The 26,783-nt window shown below is 36.0% G+C and overlaps 1 protein-coding gene across 9 annotated transcripts in view; it reads left to right on the forward strand.

The window, feature by feature from the left end:
- Nucleotides 1–26,783, forward strand: part of DMD (dystrophin) — a 2,362,639-nt gene that overhangs the window by 988,163 nt on the left and 1,347,693 nt on the right. For all 9 annotated transcript variants that reach the window (XM_070783459.1, XM_070783466.1, XM_070783462.1 and 6 more), the window contains 4 exons: nt 10,525–10,635; nt 11,035–11,208; nt 15,577–15,732; nt 20,369–20,539. In XM_070783459.1, coding sequence (XP_070639560.1) covers nt 10,525–10,635; nt 11,035–11,208; nt 15,577–15,732; nt 20,369–20,539 — 612 coding nt within the window. The remainder of the gene's footprint in view (nt 1–10,524; nt 10,636–11,034; nt 11,209–15,576; nt 15,733–20,368; nt 20,540–26,783) is intronic.

The raw sequence follows: 26,783 nt of genomic DNA on the forward strand, positions 1-26,783 counted from the left end.
CCTTTACCATCTTTAATGGAAAAATGGCTATTTTCATTTCCATTGTTGTTTCTTGCTTTCAATATATAGTGCTAATTGTGAACATAATTTCTGTATTATCAAATGTCTTATTTTTGTAATGCTATGATTATTTAATTTGCTTTATATTATTTCACTTTTTTATGAAAAACATCTAGTGATCCTGAGAAGTATTAAGTTGAGAGTTCCTTTTAGAGAATACATGGGGGTTCCAAATCAGCATCATGCATTGGCTACTTCCTTTCATTTTATTTCTTTTGGAAATTACTGATTTAATATGAGGCTAAGATGAGAGTTTCACATAATCAGTTATTTTCTTCAAACACTTACCATCCATACCCTGGTAGATGTGTATTTTAAGTAAACATGGAACTGAGATAGTACAGTCTTTAGACCTTTAGCAGATCTTAGAAATCTGGTAGCTAACTTTGGAAATCGTTATCCTCTGGATGAAATTGTCATTTCCCGATATTTCCTTCTATATTACAAAAGGGTTTTTTTTAATGTTATTTTTTTCATTGTCTGATTATAATATCAGGAAAAAATGATCCATCTTTTTAAAAAGTAATTTGTAAATGGGAGATTGTCCACTTTGCATAGAAGTTTCCATAACAGTTATTTAAACAAATCACTTGTCTATTTCACAATAAGCCTGCCCTAAAGTGGTAAAGCATTTTTAAATTATACAGTTTCAGAATAATAATCAAATGATGGTAAATAAAGAAGGTGGCAAAAGATATCCCAAGTACAAACTAAAAATTAAATATCAGTTGAAGGTAAGAATTGTGGAATTAATTTTAAAGGTGCTAGCTAAATATAAGTATGGTTCATGACTACAACCTTCCCAAAGTAGATCAATTAGAGATATATATCCATTTTTATCTTATAATTTTAATAATGAAATAAATTGTCATCTCTAAATAAACACACTAACTGCATGAGAGTATATTTAGTACATGAGTATATGTTTACACTCACTAAGTACGTGAGTAGGATTTCTCAAATTTACTTGCGTGATATATTTTGCCAAAAAATCAGAAGAATATTTTGAACAAAGAATTATATTCCTCTTGGCTATTAACACATATTAATATATAAAATATTCTGAAAAGTTCTGTAGTATTATTATCCTTAGTTTATAAAATATATTTAATCACTGTGCTCCTATCATGCATAATACTTAATTGATGAAGAAATTTTGATCTCTAATCCTATTGGAATAACACTACAGATATGAGAATTTTTCTAGGAATTCTGCCTATAAATTATCATAAAATCTCAGTTTTATATGACAGTCAGCCATCATTTTTTTTCCAGTTTTAATGGTTTTAGTAATGGTGACCTTTCTAAGAGTACAGAAATTCATCCACTCAATAGTCTATGTTGATATAAATATGAACATTTCACAGTCCATGTAATTCTTTGCATTGAAACTTAAAAATTTGTGGATTTTTTTTTCACAAGTTACATGGTCCTTTACATCCCCATTTGACAGATAAAAGTTAAGTTTTTGATAAGTTGTTTATAAGTCATTTTTGTCCTCATTGTTTTTAAATCATAAAAACATTATGGATTGTTTGAAAAAATTTGAAGTTTATCATCAGAAGGCCTATGTTTCTGTGATCACTAAAACTATTTTGGCTTTTTTTTGGTAATGCCATGCTACTGGAGGCAGCTTTGAGGGGGCAGTCTTTAAGGGGGAAAAAAAACTTTATAAAAGAAAATCAAATTTTGTTAGAGAATAATTTTATTATTTTTGGCAAGTGACGATCCCAATTGTGGATGTGACTGGTGATATAATCAAGGTCTGATGCTGTAAAGAGCAATATTGTATAGGAACCTGGAATGTTAGGTCCATGAATCAAGGCAAATTGGAAGTGGTCAAACAGGAGATGGCAAGAGTGAATATCGACATTCTAGGAATCAGCGAACTAAAATGGGCTGGAATGGGTGAATTTAACTCAGATGACCATTATATCTACTACTGTGAGCAGGAATCCCTTAGAAGAAATGGAGTAGCCATCATAGTCAACAAAACAGTCTGAAATGCCATACTCGGATGCAGTCGCCAAAGTGACAGGATGATCTCTGTTTGTTTCCAAGGTAAACCATTCAATATCACACGGTAATCCAAGCCTATGCCCCAACCAGTAATGCTGAAGAAGCTGAAGTTGAACGGTTCTATGAAGACATACAAGACCTTCTAGAACTAACACCTAAAAAAGATGTCCTTTTCATTATAGGGGACTGGAATGCAAAAGTAGGAAGTCAAGAAACACCTGGAATAACAGGAAAATTTGGCCTTGGAGTACAGAAAGAATCAGGGCAAAGGCTAATAGAGTTTTGCCAAGAGCATGCACTGGTCATAGCAAACACCCTCTTCCAACAACACAAGAGAAGACTTTACACATGGACATTGGCAGATGGCCAACACTGAAATGAGATTGCTTATGTTCTTTGCAGCCAAAGATGGAGAGCTCTATACAGTCAGCAAAAACAAGACTGGGAGCTGACTGTGGCTCAGATCATGAACTCCTTGTTGCCAAATTCAGACTTAAATTGAAGAAAGTGGGGGAAACCACTAGACCATTCAGGTATGACCTACATCAAATCCCTTATGATTATACAGTGGAAGTGAGAAATAGATTTAAGGGACTAGATATGATAGAGTGCCTGATGAATTATGGATGGAGGTTCTTGACATTGTACAGGAGACAGGAATCAAGACCATCCCCATGGAAAAGAAATGCAAAAAAGTAAAATGGCTGTCTGAGGAGGCCTTACAAATAGCTGTGAAAAGAATAGAAGTAAAAAGCAAAGGAGAAAAGGAAAGATATAACATCTGAATGCAGAGTTCCAAAGAACAGCAAGGAGAGATAAGAAAGCCTTCCTCAGCGATCAATGCAAAGACATAGAGGAAAACAACAGAATGGAAAAGATTAGAGATCTCTTCAAGAAAATTAGAGATACCAAGGGAACATTTCATGCAAAGATGAGCTCAATATAGGACAGAAATGGTATGGACCTAACAGAAGCAGAAGATATTAGGAAGACGTGGCAAGACTACACAGAACTGTACAAAAAAGATCTTCACGACCCAGATAATCATGATGGTGTGATCATTCACCTAGAGCCAGACATCCTGGAATGGGAAGCCAAGTGGGCCTTAGAAAGCATCACTACGAACAAAGCTAGTAGAGGTGATGGAATTCCAGTGGAGCTATTTCAAATCCTGAAAGATGATGCTGTGAAAGTGCTGCACTCAATATGCCAGCAAATTTGGAAAACTCAGCAGTGGCCACAGGACTAGAAAAGGTCAGTTTTCATTCCAATCCCAAAGAAAGGCAATCACAAAGAATGCTCAAACTACCACACAATTGCACTCATCTCACACTCTAGTAAAATAATGCTCAAAATTCTCCAAGCCAGGCTTCAGCACTATGTGAACCATGAACTTCCTGATGTTCAAGCTGGTTTTAGAAAAGGCAGAGGAACCAGAGATCAAATAGCCAACATCTGCTGGATCATCAAAAAGTCAAGAGAGTTCCAGGAAAACATCTATTTCTGCTTTATTGACTATGCCAAAGCTTTTGACTGTGTGGATCACAATCAACTGTGGAAAATTCTGAAAGAGATGGGAATACCAGACCACCTGACCTACCTCTTGAGAAACCTGTATACAGGTCAGGAAACAACAGTTAGAACTGGACATGGAACAACAGACTGGTTCCAAATAGGAAAAGGAGTACGTCAAGCCTATATATTGTCACCCTGCTTATTTAACTTGTATGCGGAGTACATCATGAGAAACGCTGGGCTGGAAGAAGCACAAGCTGGAATCAAGGTTGCCAGGAGAAATATCAATAACCTCAGATATGCAGATGATATCACTCTTATGGCAGAAAGTGTAGAACTAAAGAGCCTGTTGATGAAAATGAAAGAGGAGAGTGAAAAAGTTGGCTTAAAGCTCAACATTCAGAAAACTAAGATCATGGCATCTGGTCCCATTACTTCATGGGAAATAGATGGGGAAACAATTGAAACAGTGGGTGACTTTATGTTTTGGGGCTCCAAAATCACTACAGAAGGTGATTGCAGCCATGAAATTAAAAGACGCTTACTCCTTGGAAGGAAAGTTATGACCAACCTAGACAGCATATTAAAAAGCAAAAAAACATTACTTTGTCAACAAAGGTCCGTCTAGTCAAGGGTATGGTTTTTCCAGTAGTCATGTATGGATGTGAGAGTTGGACCATAAAGAAAGCTGAGCGGTGAAGAATTGATGCTTTTGAACTGTGGTGTTGGAGAAGACTCTTGAGAGTCCCTTGTACTGCAAGGTGATCCAACCAGTCCATCCTAAAGGAGATCAGTCCTGGGTGTTCATTGGAAGGACTAATGCTGAAGCAGAAACTCCAATACTTTGGCCACTGATGCAAAGAATTGACTCATTTGAAAAGACCCTGATGCTAGGAAAGATTGAGGGCAGGAAGAGAAGGGAACAACAGAGGATGAGATGGTTGGATATCATCACTGACTCAACGTACATGAGTTTGGGTAAACTCCAGTTGTTGGTGATGGATAGGAAGGCCTGGTGTGCTGAGGTTCATGAGGTTGCAAAGAGTCGGACACGACTTAGCAACTGACTGAACTGAACTGACCATCCCTGAAACTTAAGGTTCAATAACTTTACATTAATTCCTCCTGTAAGTAGTAATTTTCACTCTACCCACATCCAGTTCTTCTGTGAAACTAAGTATATGCACCCTGCACCTTCCAAACTCAGTCTTTGCTAGCGTGGTTCCCACAACCTGGAATGGGATCCTGTTTTCTTATTATCTTATCTACCCCTCTAAATTGGAGCAGGAAATGACAGTCTCCTCCAGTATTCTTGCCAGGGAAGTCCCATGGACAGAGGAGCATGGCGGGCCATAATTCATGGGGTCGCAAAGAGTCAGACCCAACTTAGTGACAGAGCATGCATGCACCCCTCTAAGAAACTTATCAGCCATATGGAACTTAAATATGCCAATTTCTTGAAATTTTTATCAGATTCTATAGTAGAAATGTATATGTGTCTTGTCCTTTATGTCATAATTTGAGATTTTGCTATTATATTGCACATATTTCTACTTTGTAATTCACTCATATGTTTACATTCTGTTTCCCCAGAAATTCTTTACAAATAGGGTCAATTGTTTTGTTCTCACTCTGTGGAATAAGATAGTAGATGAAGAATTTCCTTCTTGAATTGATAAGCTAAACTATATAGATAAGATTAAATGTTTTTTCTGATAAATGTCTATTTGAAGAATATTTTTATTTTTAAATCATAATTTAAGAGGCAGTACAGTTGTTTAAAGGGCAGTTGAATTTGCTACTTTACCTTGGATAAGTCAACATTTTTACCCTCATATGTAATTGTAGTTGAGGATGTAAATACTTACCTTCATTTGATTAGGTAATCAAATGAATGTTTGTGAACTGTTCAGACATAAGGTCACACACATGTCTACTTTGGCAATGATGATAATGATGGTTTTTCCTTCAGGACTCTTCTCTCACCCCTCTAGTATAAAAGGCTGATGGAATTATGTGTATATTTCTTTATTTCCTTTGCAATATACACCTTATGTGCCAAATGGATTAATGAATTAAAAACATGTGGACAGATCCTGTTAGAGTTATAGAATTTGAACCCTCTGCTCTCTCTAAATATCTTTTTAATTTTCACCTCATCATTATCCTTTCGTGATTTCCATACTGACTATTTACTTTCTTTTTGATTTCTCACCAACCCTCTCATCCTCAGAAGATATCAAGGGGCTCGTGTTCATAAATAAATGATATATAATGGCACTGGAAAGTCATGAACAGATTTTTGTGCAGACAACTTGAGCAGGGATTTACTTATACAACTGCCTCTAATCTTATTACCAAAACCAATAGAGTTATCTACTGCGGACGTAAGAATTTTCCCATGTACTCTGCCTACTGATTATGGCTGTGCTTCATTGCTGGCTTGTCATTATGACCGTACGTTTAGAGATGAGAAAAGTTTATGCTCACCTTGATTTCCATGAGGCATTACTGTGTTCTTATGACCAACTCCTCTCCCTCGAAAGAGGCTCAAAAGTGCGTTGTTTTGACCAGGTGGCAAATCAGAACCCTGAGATTTAAACCCAGCTTTATCTATGCTGATTCCCAGAGAGCATCAAGTAGGAAGCATTGCACTTTGCACTTCTCCACATCCAGAATCATCTTTAGGTGTTACCTTTGGCTTCTGAAAAAGTGGCACTCCTCTACCTGTCAATATTTTCCATTGATTATAGATTTTTGCCCTTCACTCCATTTTCTCTCATTTCCTCCAGGGTTTTTTGTAATACATTAAGTTCATGCATTTTTTTTTTAAAAGCTTCATCCAGTGGCTCCTTTTGCATGGCCTTAACACATGTTCAATTCTACTGTCCTACATTTCATGTGGAGAGAAGTCTTCAAAACTGATTTCAAATGTTTTTATAAGGGCTTTTCCTTGTCCTTAATCAGATTCCAGCCCTTGAAAATTTGATTTCTACTTTCACCATCCACTGACTCTGTCCCAGCTACAGTGCTCATTGACCAGCTAATATGCCCTTATTATTAATAGCGCTTATTCTTATTTGATCTATTTCAAAATTGACATTGTCCACCTCTCACTCATTCTTAAATCTCTCACATACTTGATTTCAGTGGCAACCTCTCTCTTTCCTGGTTGTCCCTTTTGTCCTTCTGTTAGACTGTTGCTTATCTTTCTTCAGTGTTTCCCTTTTTCTCCCATCCCTTAAATTTCTGTCTTCTCCATGGTAGTCTCCTGGCCCTCCCTTTCTACTTCCCTCTAATGGTTGAGTGCACTAAAATAAAGGCTGTTTGTATAGGAGTATGCTGCTGCTTTGAAAAGAAAGATACACACACATATGTAGCTCTATATGGTGAATAACAAAACACAAATTCATATCAAAGGATTACAGAGTTTATGGAAGCATTCTCTCATTATGAATTGCTTTATTAATTAGAGTAAGTAGTAGCAGTAAAACTATTCTCTGTGATTCTGATCACTTTTAAAATTTAAACTTTAACTTCAGATTAAAAATACTACAATTTTTTTCTTTTACTATATGAGGTTATTTAATACCTCATTCCCACCTGTATTTCTAGTTATATTTCGGGATAAGCATGAACTCTCTATGCATTATTTCAGTTCTGCTAACTCTTCATGTGGTTTAGTGCCCTGTCCACACCTCATCTTCCCTCATTAATTTGTTTTTAAAGCTCTCATCTCCTTGCATATCCAGTATACTCTTTAGGACAGTTAAGTACAAGTAGCAACATCGAATTAACTAAAGCAAAAACAAAAATGAGGGAGGGGAGATGGTCATAAGGACATAGCAATGCCTCATGGAAATCAAGAGTGAGCATAAAGTTTTTACTCAGGAAAGGATTAGAGCCTGTGTTTTGGTCACTTGTAACAGCAAATCATCAGTTTCTCTAATGGTTTGTGAATTGAGAAGGGTCAGCTGGATGGTTTCTCTTGGAATCTCTCATGTGATTGTTTTTATTTATGGGCGGGTACCATGGTGACTTGTAAGCTCAAATGGACTGAACATCCAATATGGCTCCCTCATGTCTAGAAGATGATGCTCCCTGTGAGGTGAAAGCTCTCCTGGGACTCTATGGAAACACTTCTCCACAGCCTCTCTGTGTGGCTTAGGCTTTTCAGAGCATGTCAGATGGGTTCCAAGAGGGAACCCACAGGTTCCTAAGAGTTGAGTGTTCCAAAAGTGGAGAAGTGAAAGTTGCTAGCCCAGTTAAGAGCTTTTCCCATAAATGGCAAATCATTACTTTTGCCTTGTTATACCAGTCAAGGCTATCATAGGGCTAACCTAGATTTAAAGAGGTGAAGAAATAAACTCTGCCTCTTAATGGGGGAATGGTAAGAGGAGCATATGGTATTGGCACTCTTGTTGCAGCCATCTTTGGCAGTTGCTGTCTACTTCAGCCTATGTTTGAAAGCCATCAATATATTTGTTAATGTGTCTCTTTTTTTCTCTCTCTGGTCATGGGCCTTTGCTCTTCCTAAACTAACAGTGCAAACTAGGGACTTCATAAGCCCAGTCTCATACATAAGAAAGTTCCATGCACCCACAGAGCTTGACCAGACTTTCTTCTGTCAGTTCTGAGAGAGAACCTGATGGACCTAACTGGACATAAGCATTCCTCATGCTATAATTACATGTCTTGGGGGTAGCCAGTTATGTGACAGAGACATGGTTGTTAGTGACCCACCATTCTGAAGGGGTGAGCATTTTCCACCTAAGAAGTCAAGACCATAAACACCCTAAAGCATCTGATGCCCCCAGTGATGCACTAATATGGACCCCTAATCCCAAATTCTTTGGTTCCTGGAGAATATGTGCATGCTGCTATTTCTTATGCAATGTCATACTTCAACCACTGAAGATATTATATATAGTAAAAATATATAGAGATTTGCTTGAGTCTTTGCTCTACTTTAAACCAGAATTCTAATCACATAAGTAAGTGGTACTTACTTTACCTTTATAATTGTTAGGATCAATATGCTAAGGATTAATATCAAGGTGTATCTGTACATTTATAACCTTGTATTCTGAAAAACTCTACCACTTAACCCATTTTCTTGGAATAATTCGTATTACTCATTTCAGGGCTGTAGTTCTCTTTGGTAACTGCTAAGCAAACTGGTGTTATTTTCCAGTAATATGTACTGCAATTGACTCCAATTGGTGTGAATTAGGTTATGCTAATATGCATTATACGAATTGTTGTGCGTGAAAATTTTATGGGTCCTGTGGTATAAGCTAATCATTTTCTTCTCTTATTTATGATAATCTGCCTATGACTTACATTTAAATTAGTATAATTTGACCAGTAGCTAATTTTTGCTGGATCTGATAGAAAGAAGTGAATGATTTTGTCATTTTTGTCTCTGCACACTGCAGGATATGACCCACTCCTGTAACTGGCTCAGAAGTGTATAAGTCAAATACAGGCATTCTTTTAAATACAACTTGATCATACATGTCTTTTCTCATTTTAGAAAATCATAGAAATTCTTTTGGTTATTTAAAGTCTAAAAATCAATCTCTGTAGGAAGCTATTAAGTATGTATCAGAAAGCAAGGCAGTAGAGGCATTTAACTTCCCTTTCCTAGATGTTTGAAATTTAACTGAAATATAGCCTAGAATTTCTTAGTAAAGATCACTATTAAGGAATATTGTTCACATGCAACTTTCCCATTATGACTTATTGCTGCAACAGTTAGCTTTTTTTTTTTTTTTTTTTTTTTAATTAATAAAAGCTATCATCTTGTTTTTGGTCAAAGTTTAATGTAAATTCAAAGGTAAAAGAATGTAACTTTCACATATTAGATATAAGTATATGCTCCCTAGGTGTGTCTGTTAGTAACTGTGCTTGTGGTGATCACAGAAGTGGGCGGCTCAGATCACCTTCAGTGAAGCTCACAGCCCCCAACTCCAGCCCTTTCCGAATCCAACCCAGTTTTTGAGCTGAGACCACATTCTTTCTAGAAGAGCCCCAACCAGTGACTGAGCATGAGATGAATGTAGGACTTGGCTGTCTCTGTTCAATGTGGGGCTTTTCCAGGGCTCCTCACTGGGTTAACATAAACCTTGTCAAATCTGCATCACAGTCTGAGGCTCTCTACCTGGGAGAGCGTCCCCTGCCCCTTCAGTAATCTGCTCTGAAGCCTACCTCAGTCCCTGGAAGATCCATCTGACACATGTGATATTGACACCTGCTTATGGAAATAATTCAGAAATTACAAGAAACTACGACAAGATGATAGATTCTTAAATTGTGAAAATGTGTGTCGTATGCAAAACAACCATATTTTTTTTTTAAAAAAGACATGGGACCGTGATAGTATTCTTTCATCCTGGAACTAATATTTCAGAGATTTGTATACAAGTCCATATTTCCCTTAGTCAGGACTTTTGTGGCCAGTTAGACAATAACCACGTCTCTTCCAAGCCCTCCTTCTGTTTTTTTCTATCAAGTCCATGACCGTTTAACTTTTTCTTTTTAAACTTTGCTTTTCTTTTGTTGTTGTTGAAGTATAATTGATTTACAGTGTTTCAGGAGTACAGAAAAATGTTCAGTAAAGCATGCTTTTCTTCAAAATAAATAGATACTTCCTACTAAAAATTATATCTGAAATAGCTGTTCGTGAACATTGATTCAAAAGGATAATTAATTTTTATTAATAATCCCAATAGGAGATAACTAAGTCATTTCGTTTTTCATAGTTTTGGGTAAGTATAAAAAAAATCTGCTTATTGTCATGTTGTAATGGGCTGGCTACATTGTAATAATGTTTTGAGAGAGTTTCTGAATTTCATTTTTTTGGAAAGTGACTTGTTCTTTGCAATAATTTGCAGAGCATGCTGACTTATAATGCTGTCCTCCCAACAGAAAATCCAATCTGATTTGACAAGTCATGAGATCAGTTTAGAAGAAATGAAGAAACATTACCAAGGAAAGGAAACTGCTCAACGGGTACTATCCCAAATTGAAGTGGCACAGGTACATATTATTCCATTAACTAAGGACCTCGTTTTAGTTGGATATTAAAATATTTTTTACATTAGATAACTTGCTTACTAACAAATTGAGGTTAAGGGCATTATTTGAAAGCTACAAATGATAAATAAATGATACATACTATATTGAATTATACATTTTAAGGATAAAATAGATTAATAAATTGTCTTTTATTTAGTATCACATTAAGAATGATTGCTGAATTCTCCCAAATGCATGTGTTCTTTGTGCTGGACAAATGGAAAATGTGTTGCTTTAGTTTGTTTTTATTTCTAGCCTTGTGTATCTTCCAGAATAAAGGAAAATACATTAACAAAAGTATGACTGGTTATTGTTCGGAAGGCAAAATAAAATCCATGTTTTCTTACACTGTCTTTACAGAAAAAAATGCAAGATGTTTCCATGAAATTTCGATTGTTCCAGAAGCCAGCCAATTTTGAGCAGCGTCTACAGGAAAGTAAGATGATTTTAGATGAAGTGAAGATGCACTTGCCCGCACTGGAAACAAAGAGTGTTGAACAGGAAGTAGTACAGTCACAGTTAAATCATTGTGTGGTATGTATTGCTGATGGCAAATATGCAGCTACCCCTTGACTTCCTTATTGGAATGAGGAGAACAGTATTTGGTATAAGAACAAAAATTTGCACAAGTGAATTGAGAGACAAGAACTATTATTGAAATAGTAGCTGCTTAATGTCCCTTCTGCAAATGTCTTCTTTGAGTCTATAATTTTCCAAGGACTATGCAGAATATCATCTTTGTTTAATTCTTATAGAACTTTGAAAATATTTTAAAATGGAAATCCTGAAAAAGAATATACTGGTCTGGAAACAGCAACAGTGAAAGTATCTGCAATAGTAAAAACGATTCTAGAAATGAGTGCCAAGGAAGCAAAGCAATCCACACAAGTCATCTTTAATTCTCAGGTGAAGGTTGCTCAGTCATGTCGGACTCGGGCTTCTCTGTCCATGGAATTCTCTAGGCAAGAATACTAGAGTGAGTAGCCTTTCCCTTCTCCAGGGGATCTTCCCAACCCAGGGATCAAACCCAGGTCTCCTGCATTGCAGGCAGATTCTTTACCATCTGAGCCACTGGGGAAGCCCAAGAAAACTGGAGTGGGTAGCCTATCCTTTCTCCAGGGTATCTTCCTGACCCAGGGATCAAACTGGGGTTTCCTGCATTGCAGGTGAATTCTTTACCAGCTGAACTGCCAGGGAAGCCCTTAATTCTCAGGGCCACAGGTTCAATGAGAGAATTTAAAGACAAACATCAAGTGCAAAGCAAAAGCAAGATTCCAAGCCAGGCATGCTTACTCCAAATCCTAGTATCTTTCCATTTAAAGTCAGGCCTGGATATGCAATGAAATTCTGCCAGACAACAAAGACAGAATAAATAGGTATGGAAGATATAATTATCCTGTAGTGTAAATCTTCACTAAAAGGATTTCGAGTAGTGTTCTTTGTTGCAGTTATTGAAAATTCACCAAGCCAGATGACTTCTCTGATAACATGGAGCTGAATTATGAAGTCATCTACTAGAGTAATACAAGTATTAATATAAATCTGTGTGTACTATGGAATGTCAAGGTAGAAATCCACATAGAAAACACAGAGTGCTATTAACATTAAAGGGAAAAAGTTTGTCTATTGAGCACTTTGTGCTTAAAGTATTGTTTCTGCTTCTGTTCCATAACATAAATGAAAAAGAAACCCTTAGGTTCATTATCATCATATCATTATGAATGGGAAAATATTCTTTGTAAACAAAAATTGTATTTGTGAAAAATTATGGAATAAATTTTATTCAGCAATATTGCGTAGTAAGGAAAGCTGCATTTTGCTGCTGCTGCTGCTAAGTCGCTTCAGTCGTGTCCGACTCTGTGCGACCCCAGAGATGGCAGCCCACCTGGCTCTCCCATCCCTGGGATTCTCCAGGCAAGAACACTGGAGTGAGTTGCCATTTCCTTCTCCAATGCATGAAAGTGGCATCATTATTATAAATATTCTTACCCCCAAGAGAAATTTTGAATATAGTTATATATATTAGAGGAATGGCAACCCACTCCAGTGTTCTTGCCTGGAGAATTCCAGGGACAGAGGAGCCTGGTGGGCTGCCGTTTGTGGGGTCGCACAGAATCAGACACGACTGAGGCGACTTAGCAGCAGCAGCAGCATATATATTAGATAAGTAACATTGGGAATACATGGGAGTACATGTTATCTTATATTTTTTCAAAAAATTGAAAGCAAAATGACCTAAGTACATAATCATCATGGCTAAATATATTCACAGAGGGCAAGCTGTTCATTCTTCTAGGAACAAGTCTCTAATGGTACTTCATAAATCTTTTCTGTTAGTCATTATGAACTGGAAAAAAAAAAAGCAAAACGCTACCTATAGCCAGGTATTACTATGCCCCAACTCAGCTCAGTACAGAGGAAACAGATTAAAGTGTTTCCTCAATCTGTTTCTCAGGTGATCCAAACAAGTCACCTTAATTTCTCAGGTGAAAGTTGCTCAGTTGTGTCTGACTCTTTTGTGACTCCATGGACTTTAGCCCACCAAGATCCTCTGTCCATGAAATTCTTTAGGCAAGAATACTGGAGTGGGTAGCCTTTCCCTTCTCGAGGGGATCTTCCCAACCCATGGATCAAACCCAGGTCTCCCACACTGCAGGTGGATTCTTTACCATCTGAACCACCAGGAAAGCCTAAGAAAACTGAAGTGGGTAGCCTTCCCCTTCTCCAGGGAATGTTCCCAACCTAGGTATCGAACCCAGGTCTCCTGCATTGCAGGTGGATTCTTTATCATCTGTTTCTGCTTCTGGTTTAAATGTTAGGACCAATTCAGGTCATCCTTCCATAAGGATATATTTTCTTTACAACATTTGTATTTTTCATTATTAAGATGCTCAGTTCAGTTCAGTCGCTCAGTCGTGTCCGACTCTTTGCGACCCCATGAATCGCAGCACGCCAGGCCTCCCTGTCCATCACCAACTCCCAGAGTTCACTCAAACTCATGTCCATCGAGTTGGTAATGCCATCCAGCCATCTCATCCTCTGTTTTCCCCTTCTCCTCCTGCCCCCAATCCCTCCCAGCATCAGAGTCTTTTCCAATGAGTCAACTCTTTGCATGAGGTGGCCAAAGTACTGGAGTTTCAGCTTTAGCATCATTCCTTCCAAGGAAATCCCAGGGCTGATCTCCTTCAGAATGGACTGGTTGGATCTCCTTGCAGTCCAAGGGACTCTCAAGAGTCTTCTCCAACACCACAATCATGGCCTTTGCTTTCAAGATTTTTGTTCTGTTAAAGTCTTAAAAACATGAACACAAACACATGTAAAAACTTATTTCCCTTTCTTAATGATAAATATTCTCTCTATTGAATGAAGTGATGAAATTGGCTATCAGTTCTGTGGCTCAGCTGCTAAAGAATCCACCTACAATGCAGGAAACCTGGGTTGGGAAGATCCCCTGGAGAAAGGAAAGGCTACCCACTCCAGTATTCTGGCCTAGAAAATTTCATGGAATATGTAGTCCATGGGTTTGCAAAGAGTCGGACATGACTGAGCGACTTTCATTTTCATAAAAGTAAATCATTAACATTTAAAGTTTTTTTTTTTTTTTAACATTTAAAATAGTCATTTGGAAATATCTCGGATTCCAGAATTTAGGAATTGAATCCCAGTGTGACAGTTAATGATTTAAATGTTTATAAATACCCAGATATATTTATATTTTCTAAAAGAAGTAAATTAATTAAAAAAAATGAAAAGCTCAGAAAGAACTCGCAAGTATTAATAAAGGAATATTAACAACTTCAAGTGATCACCAAAGGGAGAATTAAGGTGAAAATAGTTATGTATGTAGCCTTAATGAATAGGATAATTGCTCAGCGTTCACAAAATGCTTTGTTTTCATTGATTTTAAACTGAAAAGGAAAAAAAGCAAACTTAATTTCTATTCCAACTCCCAAATAACAGTACTTGTAATACCTACTAGCAACTTTATTTCTCAGGGCCAATAAGTATTTGTTGTTCAGACTCACCATTGAACAACTTAATGTGACAATATATAATGTAAACTATTACATATGCCTGTATACATATACATGTGTACACATATGCATGCGTACATACACACATACATTCAAACATACGTATCTTTCCAAGTAAAGTAACTACAAGAGAAAGCTATGACACTTGTTTAATGAGGATTTGTTACAGCAGGATACTGTTGTGAACCAATATATGTGTTCTTTAGAGCTGTGATGTACTTATGAGTTTTAGGTAATACTTTATATTAGTCTACATTTAATTGATCAGCTCCATTAAGAAAATAAATTTATATCATTTTATTAACATTTAAGATTATATTCCCTCCTTTTATGTGATTTAATATGTGTTAGAATTACAATCTGGCAATTCAGACATTTTAACCCAACTATAACGTAGCACTGTGAGAATAGTGTCTAGCTTGGCCACCACTGATTCTCTAGTGACTCAAATACTGTCTAGTATAAATAGGCATTCAATAAACACCTGGGGAATGAGTAAATGAATTTTTCCCAAGTCACAGCTAGAATTATATAATTACAAAATTTAAAATAGAAGTCATATAGCTTTTAAAAATGAACTTTGTAAACATGGGATGAAGAATTAAATATATGCATGATGTACCCTTACTTTGGTAAGAATAACTGCACAATATGCATGCCTGTGTATGTACATGTAATTACAACTAGAAGAATTAAATCAATAAGAAATTTCAAAAGCTAAATATTGACCACAGCTGCAAAATGCTACTTTGTTAAAACTGAAACCATAAAATAGCAATTCAGGTGATCTCTACTCAAATTTTTTTTTTAATGATAGTATGAATCAGACACTATTGCTTATTCTATTTTGTTTTATGTTTTAACTTAGAACTTGTATAAAAGTCTGAGTGAAGTGAAGTCTGAAGTGGAAATGGTGATTAAAACTGGACGTCAAATTGTACAGAAGAAGCAGACGGAAAACCCTAAAGAGCTTGATGAAAGAGTAACGGCTTTGAAACTGCATTATAATGAGCTGGGAGCAAAGGTGTGTGCTGAAATCATGAATACTGGCTACTTCCCAGTTTTCTTATATATTGTAAAGCAAGAGTCAGTAATTATGTGCGATTGATATGTTAGAAAGTCTAAATCATTTACTTCCTACAGATAGATACATGTATACATGGATACAGATATATATACATACAGACAGACATATATACATACATAGAGATACATTCCCATGTGTGATTCTTATTTAGAAACAATAATTAGTGAGTCTCTACATTGCAGACCATATTAAAAAATACATAAAACTCAGAGACATTTTTATTGGTCCATCAGATAGTTCTGAAAGAGTTCCATTGTTCTAAACCTGTCCCTTCTTTTCATTGTATATATTTACTTGTGATGACTGAAAGGCTGGTAATTTTACAAACTAAGATGCCTACTTATTTTTAGGTATAATGGAATTGATACATTCTACATAGAAACAGCTTTACTGAGACCAATTTGGAGAAAAGAGTCTATTAATATTTTTACAGCTCAGGTTTCCAATTTTATTTAATATAACAACATCAATGAGAAAATTGTCACTTCATCTTAGACACAAATGTAAATGCTTGCCCACATTTGAGGACTAGCCATGCAGAGGCAGAATTGTAATACTGCACCCTGAAAGTAGATTGAAGGTTATGACCTAAAGCTACGAATTGCAAATTACTTATCACTGAGAGAAAGTGAATTTTAGATTCAAATGAAAATCTGAAAATAATGATTCTTATTAGTTGGCAGTCTGAAACCATAAACACTGGGCACTTCCCACTTTCCTTATATATTGTAAAGCAAGAGTCAGTAATTATGTACAATTGATATCTTAAAAAGTCTAAATTATTTATTTTAAAAACCTTCTAATTTATATTTCACATATTTTGAAAGAGTCTGCTTTTTCAAGTATAAATTATTGCCTGGGCCTTTTCTTTGCCTTGAAGAATTTGCACAAGGTCTTTGCAAGAGTAAATTTAATATGCTGCTGCTGCTAAGTCGCTTCAGTCATGTCTGACTCTGTGTGACCCCATAGACGGCAGCCCAGCTGGCTCCCCCGTCCCTGGGATTCTCTAGGCAAGAACACTGGAGTGGGTTGCCATTTCCTTCTCCAATGCATGAAAGTGAAAAGTCAAAGTGAAGTCACTCAGTCGTGTCCGACTCGAGCGACCCCATGGACTGCAGCCTACCAGGCTCCTCCATCCATGGGATTTTCCAGGCAAGAGTACTGAAGTGGGGTGCCATTGCCTTCTCCAAAATTTAACATAAATAATGTAGAATAAATCACTTAGAATTTAGAACAGTAAAAATGACATTAGAAGACTATTAGTGCCCTGAGTTGATTATTATTAAGGAGTGAATGGTTCTTCTGAGGATATAAAGACCTATTTATTCCTGAAAATACATGTTTGAAAGTGTATGTTTATCTACCCATTTGGCACTAAGTAATATCATTAAAGCAAAATGAATGATTACTAAGAAATCATACTTAGTTTTAAAAACATGACAGAACACTGAAAAAAATGTAGGGCAGGCATTTATTTTTGAAATAAAGATTTAGAAACATTAGTGGTAAAGGGAATATGTATACATATCATATTACAGAAAATGGCAAAGTCACATATTCCCTTCCTGAGAAAAAAATGTCCATATTTAAATCTTCTAAGTACCTTCAGCAGTGATGGTTTTCTTTTATGAAAACAAAGGAAATGGGATATCTTAATCTATTATCCTTTTGTATAAATATACAAGCCATTCTATTTTAATTATATTCAGATTTTATATCATTTTTACTTGCCTTAGTTCAGTCTATATATGTTAATTTTTGTATTAATCAGCTTAGGCTACCATGACAAAATACCATAGAGTAGGTGGCTTAAACAAGAATATTTTGTTTCTCACAGTTCTGGAGGCTAAGAAGTTCAAGATCAAGGTGTCAGTCTAGTAAGGACCCTCACCCTGGCTTGCAGAAAGCCACTTTCTTACTGTATTCTTACACAATGGAGAGGGAGGGAGAGTATGAGGGATGGAGGGGAGGAAAGAAGAGGATGAGAGGGATGGAAAGAGTGGGAGGGATAACTTTTCCTTCCTCTGCTAGTAGGGCCATAATCCAGTCTGATTAGGGTCACATCCTTATGACTTCATTTAACCTTAATTACTGTCTAAACAGCCTGTATTCAGATACAGGTCACATGCGGGCTTAGGTTTCAACTTATCGATTTGCAGGAATTTCAGTTCCATCCATGATCCTTTTCTTAAAACAGTTTCATTAGTTTGATTAATATTACCAACTTAGCTTAATTGTTCATTGACTAAAAATCAAAGAGTTTCTTATCTAAATCTATTTCGTTTCATCAAGAGATATTACAACTAGCAATATAGATATAATAATACTTACAGTTCCTTAAATGGCCCTTGTATACTTTAAATTATATGACAATATACATAAATAGCAATACTCATTGCAACTTCAAATGCTCATACTCAAAGTCTCAATATTCATGTCAGCCTCAGGTACATGTTTAAGTGTTCATGAAACAGTGATGGCTGAAAGTTTCTACTGCAGGTGGCACTATTTTAAATGTATCATTTCTCCAGCAAAATAAGAAAAAGTGTAAAACTCAATTTTCCTTAAGATGGCAGTATCTCCTGTTTTATTAAAACATATTTAGCTGGATATAAACAAAATCAAATAAATAAAAATCAATAAGGCATGAGCTCTGGGAAGATAGAATTTCTTTGAAATACTGAATCTAGAATTCTTTTCTATCAATAATGCATAGAAAAAATAACTATGCATAGAAACACACCATGAAGGTGTATATTTTTTCCTGCTACACACAAATAAAATCCTTACACTCAAAATGGCAAATGCTTTCACTTCTCTGAAGGGAAGAATAGTAGGAAAGATCTGTAAAACAAACATTGAATTTGCAGCTTCAACAAATGTGTGCACACCTCTGTTAAAGAAGCAAATTTTGTTGAATATTTGTATTTGTCTCAAAATTTCAGGGTATTTATTTTCATTGCAACATTTAATTAAAAAAATCTTCACTGTGCTATTTCTTCATGCTTATGGCTGCATTATTGGTTGTAAAAAATATATACATATATGTATATGTGTATATATATATGGGGGGGTGGTTCCCTGGTGGCTCAGTAGTAGAGAATCCATCTCTAAGCAGGAAATGTGGGTTCGACCTCGATCTCTGAGTCAGAAAGATCCCCTGGAGAAGGAAATGGCAATGCACTCCAGTATTCTTGCCTGGGAAATCCCATGGACAGAGGAGCCTGGTGGGCTACAGTCCATGGGGTACCAAAAGAGTCAGACATGACTTAGAGACTAAACAACAGCAACAAAATATATATGTGTGTATATCTTCTCAGAGCTCATATATCATGGATTTTTATTTATTCTATTTTTGTTTACACACCCACATATATATCAAGAGATAATAGATTCTGGGCTTTTTATTAAAGCCAACCAACCCATTCCTAAGATGTAGGAACATCAGAAGAGTGGTGGAGAAACACAAATTTGTTCATTCTCTGTGTAAGAACATGGAAGAATTTGACTTTGAGAGTCTTAGTTTTAAACACTGAGAACTGAAACACAGGATTAAATCATGATTTTCTCTATTAATGAGGGTAAAACTGTGTTATGGTGCTAACTTTTTTACTCCCTTTAAATGATAAATTAATGTTTAAGGAGAAAGTGACCTATTGTGTTGTTTTTGTGCTAAAGTGAGACACTTCAATGATGCAATGACAATAAAATCAACTGTTCTAAATATTTTACAAATATTTTTGCCTCTGAGACAAATAGTATTTTTTGCCCATTTTGATTACTTAACAGCAAGGGCGAGCCTCATTTGTATATCAGTTCAGTTCAGTTCAGTTCAGTCGCTCAGTCATGTCTGACTCTTTGCGACCCCATGAATCGCAGCACGCCAGGCCTCCCTGTCCATCACCAACTCCCGGAGTTCACTCAGACTCACATCCATTGAGTCAGTGATGCCATCCAGCCATCTCATTCTCTGTTGTACCCTTCTCCTCCTGCCTCCAATCCCTCCCAGCATCAGAGTCTTTTCCAGTGAGTCAACTCTTTGCATGAGGTGGCCAAAGTATTGGAGTTTCAGCTTTAGCATCAGTCCCTCCAAAGAACACCCATATAGAGGATTGTAAATGTTGCCCATCTCTTTGACAGATGATTGAACGTTTTCTAAAAGAAACATGCCATGTCTTCAGTTTGACTTATATCCTTTTATTTATTTAAAAACTGTGGCCATAAATTAATTTTATTTATATTAGAGAAAATAATAGTAGCTTTTCCTTCTCCCTGATACAGGATGCTATCTTTTGGATAAAGGATCTCATCTTTCATAGACTGTGTTTATTCACTATTAATATTCAGAATACATAATATTTCTAAAATATGATTTTTTTCAAGTAAGAAGAAGGTTATTTTAAAATGACAAAAATATGAAAGTTCCAATTAAGTAGCCATAATTAAACTTGAGTTGAAAAAGTAAACCAACTTTACAATATTGTATTGGTTTTGCCATATATCAACAAAAAAAAAAAAAAAAAAAAGAAAAGAAAAAGTAAACCAAATTACATTTTATGGTCATTCTTTTCAGGTAACAGAAAGAAAGCAACAGTTGGAGAAATGCTTGAAATTGTCCCGTAAGATGCGAAAGGAAATGAATGCCTTGACAGAATGGCTGGCAGCTACAGATTTGGAACTGACAAAGAGATCAGCAGTTGAAGGAATGCCTAGTAATTTGGATTCTGAAGTTGCCTGGGGAAAGGTAAAACCCATATCACTGAAGGTTATTTTTAACATATATGAGGACATAGTGTAATTTGATTTTTTAAGGAGCTGTTAATGTACAACAATAATAGAACTGTAAATATTATCATGCTTCATTTTCCCTTTCCTCAAAAATTCATCAGTAGTTGAACTGTATATTTCAGAATCACACTAAAGCCAGTGGGAACCTTCAGCAAGATTTTCTCCAATGGTTATTTAGAATTAGGTAGGTTCTGAATAAGTCCTTAAAATATATATACATCATTAGTCAGAAAGTCAGTTCAAAGATGTGACTCTGTGTTCCCTAGCTTGGTTAAGAGAGACTATTCAGATGGACCCCACAACCATGAGGAAGGCAAAGATGCAGAGACTTCAGACAGTTAGGCTGGACAAACTTGCAAGATGAGCAAGTTATTGATGTCACAATCATAAAAAATCTCATGGGGTCTTTATGGCCCCTGTCATTTCCACCACCAAACAGCCCTGCTGCTGCTGCTGCTGCTAAGTCGCTTCAGTGGTGTCCAACTCTGTGCGACCCCATGGACGGCAGCCCACTAGGCTCCCCCGTCCCTGGGATTCTCCAGGAAAAAACACTGGAGTGGGTTGCCATTTCCTTCTCCAATGCATGAAAGTAAAAAGTGAAAGTGAAGTTGCTCAGTCATGTCCGACTCCTAGCGACCCCATGGACTACAGCCCACCAGGCTCCTCCGTCCATGGGATTTTCCAGGCAAGAGACTGGAGTTGGGTGCCATTGCCTTCTCCCCAAACAGCCCTGGGTTTCTCTTAATCCTCAGCTTGTGGATTCTTAGTGTTTCTCTGACAGCCAGTCAGACATCATTGTTCTCTACAATTCAAGGTCAAAGCACCAATAGCTTAATTTTTTTTTCAGTTGACATATTACTGGATTACTTGAAAGTATGTTGATATAAACTAAATAGTTGATATTAATAGTGTGTTTTCACCTTAAACTTTGCCAAGCCACTGGTCACTTAGAAAAAAATCAATCATAGCACAACCCGCTTCCTCAATTTTTTTTAAATTAACAAACCCATGCCTGCATTAACTATATGTTTAAGATATCTGTGCTTTATTTTTAATGCAAGATTTATATCTGGATTAACCAAATTTGGGAACTTTAATTGCATTATGTAAAAACTTAGTCCTACAGTGAGACCAAAACTGAAAACTGATTTTCTTCATGTAGATTTGGATGACATGCAGTTGTAAAGATTTATTAACTACACTTTATTTTCAAATAAACAGTAGAGAATGAATTTCTTTTTTCTTCCTGTTCAGAATAGATTTGTTAGAGATAAGATATTGACTTACAGTTACTAGTTCAGGATCATATATATTGTGAAATCATTAGAGTAGTGAGTGTACAGAGCATACAGATTAAAAGTTACATTGGCCTTACTTTTCTTTTTCTCCTATCACAAAAACAAACATTATATTTCTATTTATTGGGAATCAATAACATTCATGTATTTAAGTGCAGGCTAGGTGGCTGTAAGAAATAAGCCAGAATTCCACTTGGTAGATCTGAGTCACATGATCGTATCTAGCCTTCAAGGAGGGTTGCAAAAGATGTCTCCGTCTGGCTGAGTAGTCAGTGTCCTGATGAAATGATGAGTAGGTAATGTTCTAAAATGAAGACACAGAGGAAGCATTCTGGAGGACAGATTTATTTATTTATTTATTTTTTTAATTTTTTTTGGAGGACAGATTTAAATAAATCAATTCTGACTATCCCATTACTGGCTACAATTGTTTAGCATATCAGTTGAACACAAAAATCTAACCATAGAAAAATATTTATGTAATTAAATAGAAGTTTATATCTCTGATGATCATTATGTTTGGAAAAATATAAGCTTCAGCAAAGTTTAATCTACATGATTTACTGACTTTAACCACTAAGAGATTTCTTTTATTCCTCATTTAATTTCAGTAGTCAAAAGTTCAAAGCCAGTTAAATAATTCTGCCAGATTAAAGCCTTTTAATATCCACAGTGTTAGCTAAAGATTAAAATGGTTAAATATAATTCCCTAGAAAAATAATTGGTCCTTTGATAGTTTAAATCCTTCAGCATTTTCGATAGTTCATATTTACCATTTTGCATACATTGCCCATTAGTTTTTCTTAACACAGTCTTAGGATACCAAGAGTTACCTGTGAGAATCACACACACATACACGTACATAAATGCTGAGTATTAAATAACACAAAACAATTGATGTCTAGTCACTGATGTAACGAGTCATGATTTTCACATGTATTTCAGGGACAAATGTTTATAATAGTCAACATTAAGAACAACAATTATAACTTTACTCAGTTATCCTTCTCTCCTTTGGCTGCACTTTATTCCTAAAATTTAATGACAGTCACGTGACAGAATGTTTCATTCTGTTTTGCCAGTGGTTCTCAGTGTTGGTTGCACACTGAAATCATCTGAGAACCTTAAAAGCCTATCAGTGTTGAGGGCCCACCCCCAGAAATTCTGATTTAATTGGACTGTGAGGTCAGTGTCTCTAAATCTCTAATATTCAGCACAGTTTGAGACCTATTAGCTAATGCAATACAAGCAGTCTTAGGAAATCTATGTTCAGTTCAGCCAACCATGTCCTGTATTTTTTTTTCCTCAAACAATCACCTTTCACAGTTTAAAGAGATCTGGCCTCTGGTCCTAGATTATCTGGATAATTGCCTCAACTTATCATTCTTCTTCGCTGTAAAAGCATGAGAACTATTACTTATTTCTAAAGTCTGTTGCACTTCATTCCCATGAAAAATTGCATATCTTTTTTTTAAAGAGAGCACAGTAATTTATCTGTGAAGTGAAATAACACTAGCAGATCATTAACTTGGTACAATGAATGCATCAAGCAGCTGTTACTTAGAAAATAGAACATCTGTTAAATGCCACTGAAGTCACTATTCACTGTCATTATAGTTATAGCTATAATTTCTGTTCTACATATTCTGCCTTCATGAAATTCTTTTTCATAGACAATACATTATTAATAAAAAGTCAATGCACATTACTATAAAAGCCACTCCTTACTGTTTTATAGTCTTAAAATTTATCATTATATTATTCCATAACATTAGCCTAATAATAAAATGTGTTCTAATCCTCAAACCATGACAGTAGTGTTGGGGCCTAAAAAACAACTAATATCATATTTTATCACATTTAAGACATATGAGATCAAGTGATACACTTGATTTAATTATAGATGTTGTGGATCAAAGAAACACAACTCCCTTAAATGTGAATATAGATTGCAAGTTTTATCTCATTTCAGAAACTTTAATATGTACAAATGCACATGTTAGAATTGTGGTAATGTGATAATTTGTTCACTTTCTTCCCATGAATATATTTTGTAGCTAAAGGTAAAAACTCTCTCTCATATCTGATGACCAGAAATGGTATAATATTGATGCAGACTGACTGAAGGCAGAATTCAATGGGGAGGGTAACCTTTTAAAATACCTTTTATTGGTTAGTCAACCCTTCTTATATGGAGAACTTGCACAAGAGATAAAAGAAGATCAAATAAACAAGAATTTTGCAACATCCTAGTAAAGGAAGGAAGACATATGGAAATGGTGTTGTGACAATTTAAATCTACATTGAGTTCTACTGTTATCTGACATTTTTTTCCTGTATCATAAAACCTAAGAACACCAGTGGATAGTTCACATTTAGCTGCTGTTAAAACTCCTGAAACAAGACTTATGACCATGGCATCAGTTCAGTTCATTTCAGTAGCTCAGTCATGTCTGACTCTTTGTGATCCCATGGACTGCAGCACGCCAGGCTTCTCTGTCCATCACCAACTCCCAGAGCTTGCTCAAACTCATGTCCATCGAGTTGGTGATGCCATCCAACCGTCTCATCCTCTGTCATCCCCTTCTCCTCCCGCCTTCAGTCTTTCCCAGCAAGGGTCTTTTCCAATGAGTCAGTTCTTCGCATCAGGTAGCCAGAGTATTGGAGCTTCAGCTTCAACATCAGTCCTTCCAATGAATATTCAGGACTGATTTCCTTTAGGATTGACTGGTTGGATCTCCTTGCAGTCCAAGGGACTCTCAAGAGTCTTTTCCAACACCCTGTTCAAAAGCATCAATTTTTCAGTACTCAGATTTCTTTCTACCGTGTCATAAGTCAAAATAAAACTGAGTGTTCATAATTGTGCTTTTAATTCAGCTTTAAAATTGATCCTAGAAGTTGTCACATTACTGTAAGATTGAAAAAACTAAAAGAGCTGAGTTTCAATTTATTCAGTTTAATCATTGAATTTGAACTTGCCCGTTCAAAATGGTAGACCTTCCAAAACCCTCCCCAACCCTCACCTCATAAGGCAACAGAAGGGAACATGTATGCTGAGGATTTAATGCATTTTAAGAGGAAGAAATACATTTTCAATTTGATTTATCCATCTCATCAACCCCATAAGTCTACCTTTCTTAAAGAGTACCAGGTGAGGGTGTAATGAGAATGACCAACACAGTAGCTATAGTTGAATTTAGTAATTCAGTTCTCAATACATCTGCAAGTATGGACGTTCTTCTGTTGTAGGAAGCTTTTAATGTATGGGAAAATGGTTCCTTGACATCATAAAATATATGTTTTTAGTTTCCAGTTAGTGCCCCATATTCCCCTTTTCCTCTTCCTTGCAAAGAGTCAGACATGACTGGGCAACTGAACTGAACTGATTCCCCTTTTGGTGGCATTTCATTCCAACCTTCATACTTTCTTATCATTTTATACAGTCTTTAGTCAGTCTAAACCATCCAGCCCTTTATGGTAAACTCTGATTTCAAGCATTACCTCTCCCTTGAAGCCATTTACACTTATTCCAGCCATGAATTATCCCAGCCATGAATTATCCTTTCCTCCAAATTATGTTCTTTCTAATATGATAGCAAAATGATTGCATTCCAACTTTTCTCTACAGCTACACTTTAGATAACATTAGAGCAGAGTATACAAAGATTGCCTCCTTCCTTATCTCTGGCAGTGAAAGTCACAGTGTAGAGTGAGTGTTAAGCATCTGATGTTCATTGACTCATCAAAGTTGAAGTCCACATCACAGAGCAAGTTCAGTAAATTTCTTAAAATCTAAAATTTATTGTTTGTAAGCCATGCCATTAATTCAAAATGCTTTTGTGGGGAAATTTTTTTTAAAAATTCAGTAAACAAGCACAATATATTTCCTAACCCAAAATAGTATTTATACAAGTGATTCAATACTAGTTTGTTCTTGAATATTACATGTAAATGTTCAGCTTTAGGTCTTTTTACAAAAGGAGTGTATTTTTCTCCTGAGTCACTTTTAGCCATAAGCAGTTTTAAACTACTACAATGATCACTGCTTTTTTTTCAAGTTCATATTCATGATGGTGCTAACTTCAGCATACTTGAGTTTGTTAACATTGAAAACCCTGAAATGAAATCAAACATTAGTCCACATGTCTTGTTTTCTTATGCTCATTAACTGAATGAAATATCACTGGGCATTAAACATTTTCTCTTGAGAAGTAGCTGGAGAATTTGGGTAGATTTTAATGCATAATAGTTGTTTGGGACCCCTTAACTGTTTGCACCATTATTCCTTAAATTCAAAACTTCTCTGATGTCTTCTGAGATTTGGGAATTTCCATCGCCTTTCATCACTTTGGCTGATCTGGGAAGGGACAGATGTCTGTGTACATAACTTTTTATACCAAAGCTTAAACTTAGTGTCATCTTTCTGAAGCTATTTTTAGGAATAATTAGTGATCCAAATATAAATTAGGATTTAACTTTGTGAAGTGTTACCTTTACAAATAAATGAACTCTAGTGACAGGGCAGTAGTTTGGAATGCAGGAAGTAGGAAATGATCATTTGCATATATTTTCATGTTTTTTTATATTCAAATATAAGTTTTATAAGGGTAAGGACTTTGTTTCCATCCTTTTACTCACAGTACCTAGAACAATGACCACCACATATAGTTGTAAAGATTGTGTACTAACAAAGGGTACAGGCAAAAGGAGTAAGAGGACTGAAATCTAGTCCGTGACACTCACAAGTCAAAATCCAGAATGACTTTTTCTCCCCCAAAACAGCATTTCTCATAATTTCATAAAAAATGCTGAGTAAAATCCCCTATGTCCCTGCTGAAACAGTGATGCATTTAACAGGCGCTCCGTAGCATTTAGGATTAATACGTGAAGGAATTCATTTTA

This window comes from Bos indicus, chromosome X (genome assembly GCF_029378745.1).
Source record: "Bos indicus isolate NIAB-ARS_2022 breed Sahiwal x Tharparkar chromosome X, NIAB-ARS_B.indTharparkar_mat_pri_1.0, whole genome shotgun sequence".
In the NCBI taxonomy this organism is placed as follows: Eukaryota; Metazoa; Chordata; class Mammalia; order Artiodactyla; family Bovidae; genus Bos; species Bos indicus.